The sequence below is a fragment of the Glycine max genome, chromosome 8 (genome assembly GCF_000004515.6).
Source record: "Glycine max cultivar Williams 82 chromosome 8, Glycine_max_v4.0, whole genome shotgun sequence".
NCBI lineage: Eukaryota > Viridiplantae > Streptophyta > Magnoliopsida > Fabales > Fabaceae > Glycine > Glycine max.
Window position 1 is genome coordinate 4772528 of NC_038244.2, and position 12133 is coordinate 4784660.

At 31.4% G+C, this 12133-nt stretch overlaps 2 protein-coding genes across 12 annotated transcripts; one reads left to right on the top strand and one right to left on the bottom strand.

Annotated features, from left to right (window-relative positions):
- Window positions 1–2946: 2946 nt before the first annotated feature.
- On the top strand, window positions 2947–8553 carry LOC100816549 (calcium/calmodulin-regulated receptor-like kinase 1). Of its 11 annotated transcripts, none has more exons than XM_006584874.4 (8): window positions 2947–3147; window positions 4378–4733; window positions 5385–5538; window positions 6294–6423; window positions 7053–7147; window positions 7264–7335; window positions 7738–7941; window positions 8075–8553. In XM_006584874.4, the coding sequence occupies exons 2-8, from the start codon at window positions 4429–4431 to the stop codon at window positions 8390–8392; spliced, it is 1278 nt and encodes a 425-aa protein (XP_006584937.1). In that variant the 5' UTR covers window positions 2947–3147; window positions 4378–4428; the 3' UTR covers window positions 8393–8553. The 11 variants fall into 11 exon arrangements, with proteins under 11 accessions (XP_006584937.1, XP_003532573.1, XP_006584942.1 ...); XM_003532525.5 differs by having other exon boundaries at window positions 2949–3147; window positions 6297–6423; XM_006584879.4 differs by lacking the exon at window positions 2947–3147 and adding an exon at window positions 3589–3663.
- A 245-nt stretch (window positions 8554–8798) lies between these two features.
- ANR1 (anthocyanidin reductase 1) lies at window positions 8799–11893 on the bottom strand. Its single transcript, NM_001254984.3, has 6 exons — window positions 11679–11893; window positions 10859–11025; window positions 10523–10723; window positions 9950–10109; window positions 9612–9825; window positions 8799–9139 (listed from the first exon to the last, which is right to left on the bottom strand). The coding sequence occupies exons 1-6, from the start codon at window positions 11803–11805 to the stop codon at window positions 8995–8997; spliced, it is 1014 nt and encodes a 337-aa protein (NP_001241913.3). The 5' UTR covers window positions 11806–11893; the 3' UTR covers window positions 8799–8994.
- Between the last annotated feature and the right edge of the window lie 240 nt (window positions 11894–12133).

Sequence of the window (12133 nt, forward strand, 5' to 3'; positions counted from 1 at the left end):
TCTATGACAACCATAATTCTTGAAGAATTACTTTCATCGGGATAACATTTTGTCTTTAGCCTATCACCCTCATTGTGCTCAATCTTGAATGTATTTTTTCCAATTAAATCCACACGGTCTTTCCTTAGCAATGGAGTTTGGGAACCTAATGTCCATTAGACTTAAAAGAAGGGGAGAAGAGTGCCCATTAATTAGACTTATTCTTACCCTTAGATGAAGTAATTCTCAAGTTGTCTCTGTCTAACACTTACTTTTTTAAAATCTTTTTAAAATATAAATATTTAAAAAATACTAACTCAAAATTAAAGAAGTGAACAAAAAGGTCCAAGTTTAATTGTAATAAAATATTTTCCGAGCCATTTGGTAGATGCATAATTCTCCTTAATTGCTTTTGAATATGATTGAATAAGTATTCATTTGTTTGGTAGGTGCTTTTTTAGACGATCCTCTGCTTTATCCAAAAAAGTTATAAATTGAATTAGAGTTATTATAATAAATTTATGATAAAGACTATTTTTTAATAAAAAAAATTACGAGAGATGATTACAATTGTATATGAAATAAATTAAAAATAATTACATATATATACAAAATAAACTTTTAGTTTACTTTGAAGATATAATATTTTATGTTAATTTAATTTTATATAACATATGAGAAATTCTATACAGGATTTCATGATAAATACTAATCTACGATGGGGGTTTTATAAACAAATAAATTAAATTAAAACGAATATGAATTTTATTTTATATTTGTTATATATATATATATATATATATTAAAATATTATAAAAGGAGAGACAAAATCCACTAAGTGGTACATTTTTTTTATTTTACTGGAAAAAGAAAAACTAAAAATTAAAAACAAATTACTTCATTGCGTCACATACACTACATACTTAAGTTATGTCATATAAATGGTTTCGATCCCCCAACTATTGGTTGCATTTAAGTACTTCTTCCAATATTACTTGTTGATCTTTATACTCTAACCCATTTCATTTAATATTTTTTATTATTAATTAAGTTTATTAAACATTTTAAATTAGTGAACAGAAGTTCATTAATAAAAAAATGAGACATACATAATTCTATATTAATAAACAAAACGAGACATACATAATTCTGTAATTTTAAATAAATTTTAGCTAATGAAAACAAATATTTTTAAAGAATGTATTAAAAATAAATTATTAACGTTAGTTTAATTTACATGTATTACAAAAGATTTTATATAAACATTTAAGAAAAAATTATTTACTTATTTTTGACAGGAAACTATTTTATCACAGTAGTAATAAATATAAATTAAATTCTACTAACATTTGTATTGGTACACTGTAATGGTATAATTTGGCAAAAAAGGAAGACAGATGTTCTCTTGTGTAGCCTGTTTAGGTTATGATAATTAAGGCATTTTTTTTGTCTTTAAAGTTATTATAAAATTTAAAATAAAAGCTTTAAAATTAAATAGAGTTTAACGGTACTATACTACATTTACAATGTCATCTAATTTATAAATTATCATTTGTATAACTTTCGAGTTAATTGTATAAAATATAATAAATTTATCATAAATAATGGTTTATTCTATTAGTGTATAATTTTCTCTCTCTTAAAGATAATAAAATTCATTTAATGACTTTTTAAATATTAATATTTTTTATAAGTGGTTTACTAGTGAAAAATAAGATTGACTCGTTGAGGAAAAATGAAAGAAGAAGGGAGACATTTGAATTTCCCGAATGACATTATTAAATTAGTGTTGTGTTAAGTAAATTTTACACAAACAAAAAAAGTTAATAAATAAATAAAAAGAATAATGATTTTATAAAACTAATATTATTAAATACATAAAAGAAAGTAATATTAGTAATACTTGAAAAACTAAACTTATTAAAAGTATTATTAAAAAAATACTTAATATTGTATTAAAAATTAATATGACAATTATTTTGAAACAATTTTTCTTTAAACATGACACTTATTTTTATTTTTGGTAGATAAGTTACACTTATTTTGGGATATAGAAATCATTTCTATTATTTTTCAAGTTATAGATAAGGTTAAAAAGTTGGCTAAAGTGCTCATCATAGTCTCAGTTCTTACCAAAAGAAGATGAAAGCTATTGTATGGAGGCTACTATTTCAAGATTCTTGTTCAAGATTCAAGATTTGATATTGTAATTATTGTGTTCCAAAGATCTATAAGATGAAAAGTGAGTTATCTTAAAAGAATCCTTTAGATCTTTGTACAAACTAAAAAAATAAAAAATTACTTAAAAATAAATCAACTTACACAGAGAAAAAAAAATACAAAAACAAAAAACATCCTAACAAAAAGGAAGAACAGAACAAAAAAAACATACCTAAAAGCCTGGGAGGGAGAGGGGGAAGGGTTGAAGGAGAGGGAAGGAAGGGGGAGGGATAGAACAAACAAAGGAAGAAGAAGAGAAACTAGAGAGAGGGAGGAGGAGATAAGATTAAACGTGGATGTTGAGAAGAGAAAAATAATTATATTTAATTTAATTATATTTATAATTTTTTCTTTAATATTTCATTAAAATTAATTACTTAATTAATAATATTTAATTTAATAAATGATTAAATAAAATATTTAAAGTGATATCCATGTGGGACCTAAAAAAATTATCTAAAATATCTCACTAAAATATAAGACAGATATTTAATCTTACTCATCAAACCTAATTTAAATTTATCACTAAAAATGCTCTTTAACAAAAAGTGAGACCTAAGATAAAAATTGGGAATTTTATTTTATGTAAAGAAAAAAAATTATACATGAAATGTTTTAATCAACGATCATTTTATTTTTTTAAAACTAATAATAAATATTAATAAACTTAAAATTTAAATTTTAGTTATTTTATTTTTGTATCAATCAACTTTTGTATCATTTATCAGTATGCACCGCAATCGATGCTATCTCGCCACGCTTAAATTCTCCATTTTTCTCATCATTCTCTTTCTTTTTCTCTCCTGATTTCGCTTCACCTACATAATACTAACGCTGTAATGTAACTATTGCAATGCTTTGCTTACTCTGTAGTAGTACTTCCACTTCCCTTGCACCTTCTGTCGTGTCTCTGTTTCATTGACATCGTCAATGTTCTTTCTCTACTCTGTAAGATAACTCTTCAATTCATTATTATTCTTATTACGCACCTCGTTACTTACACTTAGAATTTCATGTGCCTAACGATTTCGTGCATGCTTGGAAAAATTAATTTTGAGGCAAAGTAATTTTATCAAAGCATTAGAATTCTTATTTTTGCTGGTATTTTATTTTTATCAGTAGAATTTATATTGAAACGTGCATCACATAATTTTCAAATGCAAACTAAAGATGCGCTTTATTGTAAACTTTTTTTATCATTCAAGATTGAGTATTTAGATGCGTTAAATACTGAGAATTTTGTTACAGTCGAATTATTTTATGTATCTGTTGTTATCAGAAAAAAAAATAAAAATTTAGGAATCTAATTTTTTTTTTTTACCTTTGTTTTATTCTTTCTTGTCCACTTTACTTTCCTTCTGTCTCTTTTTTTAATATTTGTTTTGTTCAGTTTACTCTTTTTCGATGAGTCACGTGTAAGTCAATTTTTTAGGTTCTTTTGATGAGCTCAATTTGTTGCTTATCGTAAGTGCCAGCCATTTCTTTTTTCTTATTTAAGGAGATTGTAATTCACAGATTGTTCATTTCACCATTGGGTGGTGATTGCTTAGGCTTTTCAACCAGTTGAGTGGAATGAATAATGAGATGATCCATTCAGTTACGGCAAGTTTGAGATTTTTTAAATTCTCCTTACGGGAAGTCTTTTGCATTGTGGGGTTCTATCTCCCTCTTCACCTTATTTTCGAGTAAATTTATAGTACTTTGCAAAGTCTTCCTTGATAGAAAGCAGTTGAGAAGTGGGAACTGGTGCACCAAAATGTCTTTTTTGCATTTTTCTTACCCCTGAGAAACAAAGATTGTTTTAAATTGTGGTCGCAACCACAATTTTGTCCCCATCTTTGACATTGCAGGAAATTACAGACAAATGTGGTCAATGCAACTACAATTGCAGTCACGGAGATCTCAAGATTGTTTGTAAAATTGCGGTCATGGACTGTTTTTTTGAAACCTTAAATGAATCTATTTGAAAGTTTGAAATGACTATTCCAGAAATTCTAGTTAGGAAAACTGATTTATGTAGCAACTCTAAACAATGCCTGTTGATTACTTGATACAATATTATGTAGCTGTTGGTTTTCCCTTGTTATCCAATGACAGAAACGTGCTGTGGAGCATGTTTTTTCTGTTATTTAGTGAGCAAGGTAGTTGGGTGGCTCTTAATAGTTTTGTGATTTTCAGGTACAAGGGCAGACACTGATGTAGCAAGGATATATTCTTACTTTGCATGAGATGAACTGGCCTACCTTAACTTTCACAATAGGAATTTGCATAGGCTTTGTGGTTGGGGTGAGTTTGGCATTATCGATTGTATCCTGCGTCATACGTGGAAGGAAGCGCACAGACATTGAGAGGAGCAGTTCTCACAGTGCAGTGACCATTCCTGTTCAGGTCCAAGTGGTTGATTCTAACTCAACATTATCAGAGGGTCAGGAATCACCCAGAACATCTGAGTGGAGTAACACATCTATATGGTTGGAAAGACTTAGGAGGAATAGTTCAGTGTCAGCATGTGGAATTCCCAAGTATTTTTACAAGTATGTTAACTTTTGTTGCACTGCTGTTTCCTGCTTTTGTAAACTGACAGTTGCTGTAAATTAGTGTGCGGCTACTAGAATCTCTTAGTTAAGCTTTTTGAACCCTACTATTAATCTTTATGCTTTTCTTAAGAAGCAGATGTTTGTGCAAAAATAATATTTCTGGCTATATGCTTTTCTGGTTTGGACTTCTGAAAGCAAATAAGTCGAACAGTCGTGTTTGATAGACATAATTAAGGTAATATGCGGTAACTCAAAGTGAGGAGGAAAAAAATGTCAGATTTAATTTCAATCAAGGTTTTAAATTGTGGGGAAATGCGGTCAATGCGGCCGCAACTAAGATCATGAAGACACCAAAAACCTTTGCGTTGTTGTTGAAATAGTAGTTGCTGACCATTTTTTCTTAAAACCTTGGCTTCAATTAAGAGAAACAAAGAGCATAATAAAATTGTCTATATATTATAAATAGTGAGAATGTAATGATGCAAATTCTCTGGCACATTTTTTAGTTTTAGGTTTTTGGACTGAATATATTGGATCTTGTATATATTTATTAGTAGCTTAGTGGCTGAAGCTGGGAAACTGCCAATAGTGCTGTTTATTTGCTCATGTTTTAAATCTTTTTCTGTGATCTTGTGACACCTTTTCCAGAGATATACAAAAGGCTACTTCTAATTTCACAACCATCATAGGCAATGGAGCATTTGGTCCTGTTTATAAAGCGCAGATGGATACAGGTGAGACAGTTGCTGTTAAAGTTCTTGGCACTAATTCAAGGCAAGGGGAACAGGAGTTTTTAACTGAGGTAATAATTGATTATATGCTTAGGTTTCTATATATGTGTCTGTATCCGTATGTCTGTATAAGTTGCTTTGAAAAGATTGCTTTTGTATTGAATGAGGTATTTTTTATGGCAATATTGATGCTTTACCTTAGAAATCACAATAAGATATAGCCTCCCAATAGGATCCTCTACAGTGTGAATGTTACTGTTTCTTTACCTTAGAAAAATATATTGGGGAATAGAAAACTAAATTACCACTTTACCAAACTAATTGATTCTTGATATTTTGTAGAAGTTTAACTTCAAACACCCTATAATGTGTGGGAGGATAATGACTTTGGGCATACTACATTTTCTTAATTTTTTACAGTACGGAAATTTACTTTAACTTTCAACTAAAATTTTTCTATAAATTTCAAAGGTATTTCTTAGTACATAATTATACTGTTATCTTCATTTTTTCCCCTTCCAAATCTTCTGAATTTTAAACTGGTAAAAAACTACCAGATCACTCCCTGACTGGTAACTGAGTTGTGTTCATATAGGGTGTAATATGTGCAAGAGTACAACTTTTCACACACATTAATGCAACACTATGTCCTGTATATATTATTTTCTTGCAATAATGGTTGGAGTTTGCTGTTACTCAGTTACTCTACTGCTACCTCCCTTTAATTTGCAACAAGATACTCTCAAACTGTTCTTTACAGCTATCTTTTCCATGGATTTAAAAATTGTCTGATGATTAACACTCTCAAAGTCCCCTTCCCTCTTAGCAGGTTTTATTACTTGGAAGATTACATCACAAAAGCCTTGTGGATTTGGTGGGATATGTGGCAGAAAGAGGAAAACATATGCTTCTTTACATTTACATGAGCAATGGCAGTCTTGATTCCCATTTATATGGTTAGAAAGGGATTAAATTTTTTCTTGTCATTTTATACTAGTTGGCATAATTTGTTTGTATATTGCCAGATGGAGTAGATGCTCTCAGTGTCTAATGGCTTCATTCTTTCTTCCTTAAAAATATAGTTTGACCTGAAATTTTTGTCTAAATTCAGGGAAACATCTGTATTTGCTTTGTCTTGTGTCAATGATGTATCAGTGAACTTATCTAATTCAATAATTTGAATATCTGAGTTGTTTTGACTTGTCTTTTGGAAAATAGAACATTTGATTATCCCCAGACCGAACTTCATATTTACTTTCTTGATAGTGCAATACCATGCTTACATAGTATGTGATGTCCTGCTGTTCATGATGCAGTTCTTTATTTTCTTTTGTCTTTATTTTAGCTTAAAACCAATATAGGATTTTTACTGAAAAATTAAAACCACATATATGAGGTGATAACATTAATCTAGTTATATATTAGGCTGCTTTTTATCAACTTTGACACACAGTCAACTTATCATTATGCTTACTGAACAAAAGATAATTCTAGGAAACACAAATTTTCATATTTTCTTCTAGAGCTTAGAAGAATTTTTACTTGTACCTTCTTGTTCTCTATTTACTTACCATTCTTTGTGTAGCTGATTTGGGAAAAAATCACAAGCCATTGAGCTGGGATTTGAGGCTTAGCATAGCGCTAGATGTTGCAAGAGGACTGGAATATCTACATCATGGGGTATATAGTATACTCAAATCTTATTAATGAAATTGGTAAATTTACACGTGGAGAACATTGAATGGAATAAGTTTACTTTGATTTCTTCGTATTTTCTTAAAAACAACTCATTGCAGGCTTCTCCACCTGTTGTGCACCGTGACATCAAATCTTGCAATATACTGTTGGACCAGTCTATGAGAGCCAAGGTAACCTTTGCACATTTAGTTCCCACAAAGATGAAAAGGGATGTTTATCATACTTTAAAATATTCTTCGTTGCAATCTCAATTCTGGGAAATCTTGAGTTTTTTTTTTTTCGTTATTTGTTGTTTCATTTATGCATTGTATTTTGCAAATTCTCCTTTTCTATATATTCAACAAAATAATACTATCTTAACTCTACTTTCTTGAAAATGTTGTTAGGAAGAATTAATCTGCCTAGTTTTCTTGACTCAAAGGAAGCTTTTCTGAAAATGATACCTTATTTTTGTAAAGATGGTGCTGCAGTTTTCCGTTTTCATCATATCCCTTCACTTGTCTCTGTCCATATTCAAGCTTAAAACCTTTTTTTCTTCTATATATGTTTAACATCTATATTTTACTGAGCAGGTCACTGATTTTGGGCTTTCCAGACCAGAGATGATCAAACCTCGCACATCAAATGTCAGAGGAACTTTTGGATATGTTGATCCCGAGTATTTGTCTACAAGAACCTTCACTAAGAAAAGCGATGTTTATAGTTTTGGTGTGCTACTGTTTGAACTTATCACTGGCAGGAATCCACAGCAAGGGCTCATGGAATATGTAAAACTAGTAAGAACAGTATCTGCTTGTTGGTTTCTATGTTTGTGCTTGTGCTGTGGTGCATGAGTGTATCTTGATGCGTTTGAAAATATATGTAAGCAAATACTTAGGATTGACACAGCATTTTTCTGGTTATGATTAGGCAGTCATGGAAAGCGAGGGTAAGGTTGGATGGGAAGAAATTGTGGACCCACAATTAAATGGAAAATATGATGTGCATAATCTTCATGACATGGCTTCACTTGCATTCAAATGTGTTAATGAAGTCTCCAAAAGCCGACCTTCGATGTGCGAAATTGTTCAAGAATTATCTCAGATTTGTAAGAGGCAAATTAAAGATCATGGTGGAACATCTCCTGCTGCATTGAAGGAAGTGTCCATTGAAGTGGGCCAGACTGAAATTCAGGACTTCTCATCAATTGAGAGTTCAAAGATGGTGCGCAGATTGCATAGCCGATGATCTTTAAGGCTCTGCTAGTGCTTTTGGATGTGTGAATATCTGCGTTCTATTTTGTTTACTTAGTCAACAATATTACTTCTTTACCATACTGGGATTATGAAATAGATGATTGCATAGCCGATTAATCTTTATGAATCTGCTAGTGCTTTTGGATGATTAAATATCTGCTTTATATTTTGTTTACTAAGTTATTTAACTTCTTTACCATACTAAAATTATGAAATAGATGGGGTATAATATCTTGAATTTGTTATGGGAATCCTACACACAAGTCTTATGAGTTAAAAGTCTAGGCGGAGAGGGTAAAAAAAGTATGTTTAATAAACTTAATGCTTTGTGATTGTGAACATTGATAAAGTATGTATAATCATTTGTGATAAAAACGTGAAAATTTGAACAACAAGCATAATCAAATCCAAACTTAATAAAGCGACTGAGCTCTCTTTTTAACAAAGTGGGGAATATCATAATCAGTAATTTAAGGAGGTGGTAATAAAGTAGTGGATTAACAGAGATGGTTGCTATTCCCCTTGATTAATTATTCGCAAGATGCTACTACATAACAAGTGGAGAGTTTGCTAGAGCATTAGAATTTTCAAAATTCAGTTATTCAGAGCCCCTTTGCTCTTTAAGTACTCCAGAGTCTGATCATAAATTTCTTCAATTCCATACTTGAAACTGAATCCTTCTTTGACAAGCTTTTCGGAAGAGATTATTAACTTTGCCTTTGAGGGACAATCATCGAATCTGCAATTAGAAAATGATACTTGCCATAAGTACAAATGAAAAGGGAGTACCCAAAACAGTAACATCATCCGGGCTTCAAAACATAAGTGCAAGTGTGCAATATGAGGTAACTTTCATTGGAAGTCTTTCAAGCCAATTCAGCACAATGCAGATACTACTTAAAAATGTATGCCAACAAAATTGGTCCGCATAAAAGATTCGATATATATAGCCTTACATAAGTTTCATTGAGGCTGAACTTCGTATTAACTGAAACCAATACAAATGAAGAGAAATTCTTTGACAGAGATATTGGCATATTGTATACGATATATAAACCACTTTAAAAATATGAAGCCAAAACACCAGAAATAATGGCTTCTTATTCTTTGACTTGATTCTCGCACCAAAGAATTTATCTATAACTAAGGCAAGGGATTCGTAGAATAAAAAAGAAAAGGCATTTCAACCAAAGGTATGGTTATAAGCTTACTCAGTTGGAATTTTATATTGAGGGTATCGTTTGCTGAGAAACTTTGCAAGCTCAGGAACACTAGTATTGTGAGCACAGCAAATGTATCGACCAGAAGCCGATTCTTTCTCCGCCACAAATATTTGTGCTCGGCAAATATCCTCCACATGAGTGATGGATATTGAACCTGATAGCAACTGCATACCTTTCAGAGCGTTTATGAGGAAATCATTGCCTGCAAAGTACAAAGAAAGATGCCATTGAAACATATATGGGGGCATTCACTATGGTCCTTAAAAAGTACAACTATTTGACACATCTAAAAGGTCCTTAAACCAGTAGGTTTGACAATTTTGAACCTGTTATGAGGGACGCTGCCATGCCAACACTTGATGGGATGTCTGTAGTGACAGAAGGACCAGTTGTGAGAGTAGGTATCACAGTGATGAGATCAATGTGATTTTCTTCAGCAAATTTCCATGCTGCCTTCTCTGCTAGTGCTTTGGAGGCAGGATAACCCTGCATGTGTTTGGATGCACACTCTACTTTAGAGTCTATCGAATGAGTTTTAATCTTTTCCATCTAGGAATGGTAAGTGTGAAGACTGAAGAGCCATTCCTCATCCCCATCCTAAGTTTTAAGTGTGTTTGGATTCATGTTGGATCATTCAAAATCATATCCAAATAACAGTTAACATGATTTTAGATAAATGTTCACACATTTGGTCCTACGTTAAAAAATTGATTTTGAGTTGAAACAACTTTAACTAGTTTTTTAGTTGAATAAAAACTTTTATATTGAGTTTTACTATTATGTTACTTTTAGAATAAAATCATCTAAACATAAATCGCGAGACTGGAAAATCAATTTCATTCAAAATTAGTATTGTATATGCTGATCCAGATATGTGTGAAATAAGGTTTGACTTTTACCCAAGTGGGTGGCTTTGCAGTGCTCAAGTACTCAACATCAGTCCAGTTGCTTTCATCCATAACCAGATCAGTTCCCTTGAGTTGGTTTATGGTCACAGCAGCTGCTGAAGATGTCAAGATGACTCGTTTGACTCCTTTTGCTCGCACACATGCTTTTAACACATTCAAGACGCCTGTGATTGCAGGCTTGATCATGTCATTCTGAATAGTGTAATTGCAAAAGAATTTCCTCATTAGTCTTTTTCTTCAACATACACATGCACACACGTACACGCAAAAGCATTCGATTTAGTTGTTAAATTTATAATGCAGTTTCTAGTTCAGTGTCTAATCTACCTCAGGATCTTCAGAAGCAAAGTTCACAGGTGTAGCAAGCTGGAAGACAAGTTCACAGCCTGCTATAGGAGCATCAAAATCTTTTTCACCAGTTAAATCTGCTCCAAATATGTTCAATTCGCCCAAACTTTGCAGTGCCAAAAGGTGAGGTATTTTTTTAGTATTATCTGCACAAAACACCAATGTAATTAAGTACTTTTGGTCATGATAAAATTATATTGGATTCTCTATTCTTCAATAAAACTTTAGAAGGGAGATTGGCCTTGTGCTTCTTGTTATGGGCTAACCAATTACTAGTCTTTAAGTACCTTTTCGTTGGTTTTGTTTTCATTCCAATTTTCTTATATTTTGATGGGATGTTAACAAGTAGGTTACCATGTCACCTTTTTTATTTATTCAATAGTTGTCTCTCTTTTTGGTTTTCACATGGGAGGGGAAAAGAAGAAGAAATTTTCTAACACCTTATTTAATTTATGAGAAAAGGTGTGTACCTTTAAATTACATTTTTTTTTTTTTACTAATGTCAAGTATAGTTTTGATTTTTTTAAAACCATTTTTCCCCTCTTTTTATCACTCATGTCTCTTTCTGTAAAGAGAAAAAATCACGTGTGTTCAGGCAATACTTATCTAAAAAAAAGTCTCGTTTGAATAATGTGCCTTTCTCTTTAGTCACACTAGATGTACCTGCTAAAATTTAAAAATTGAAAGAAAATTTAAATACCTTTTCTATTTCTTTAATTCTCTTTAATTTTTCTGAATGGTAAACAAAACAAATAAACAGTTTTACAGCGACATATTTCACAAAGGGAGAGAGACTAGCCTGGGTCTCTAACTGTGGTATTGACAGCATAACCCTTTTCAAGCAACTGCTTGATCAACAAAGAGGCCATAAATCCACTCCCTCCAATCACACATGCCTTCTTTCCAGTTGGCTTGATAGTGGCCATGTTTTCACTCTCTCACACACTTCAAAGGATAAAATGAAACTTACTTTATAGACAGTTTTTTAATCCTCCCTCAGGAGAGAAGCTTCTTAAATAATAACATTAATCTTTCAGTTACTTAATCTAACAAATCGTTTCGTTCGAGTATTGTAAATTGAAGGTGAGCACGTGATGGTGTTAGGTGGTGTGTATTGTTACCAACGACTCAACATCAACAAGTCTTGGGGGTGAACAAAAAAGCCTTTCACCTTTCATTAATATCCTACACACTATTACTATTTTCTATCGATAAGTATCTGTGTTTTAATTTAAAATTTATAAATATATATTA

Bases quoted from the DNA above. Each gene is read 5' to 3' on its own strand.
- LOC100816549 (XM_006584874.4), top strand. From the start codon at position 4,429: ATGAACTGGCCTACCTTAACTTTCACAATAGGAATTTGCATAGGCTTT. The intron at 4,734-5,384 runs GTATGTTAACTT...CACCTTTTCCAG, and splicing joins ATTCCCAAGTATTTTTACAA to AGATATACAAAAGGCTACTT. The intron at 7,336-7,737 runs GTAACCTTTGCA...TTTACTGAGCAG, and splicing joins ACCAGTCTATGAGAGCCAAG to GTCACTGATTTTGGGCTTTC.
- ANR1 (NM_001254984.3), bottom strand. From the start codon at position 11,805: ATGGCCACTATCAAGCCAACTGGAAAGAAGGCATGTGTGATTGGAGGG. The intron at 11,026-11,678 runs GCTAGTCTCTCT...TGTTTTGTGCAG, and splicing joins TACCACAGTTAGAGACCCAG to ATAATACTAAAAAAATACCT. The intron at 9,140-9,611 runs GTAAGCTTATAA...TTCTAATTGCAG, and splicing joins CAATATAAAATTCCAACTGA to ATTCGATGATTGTCCCTCAA.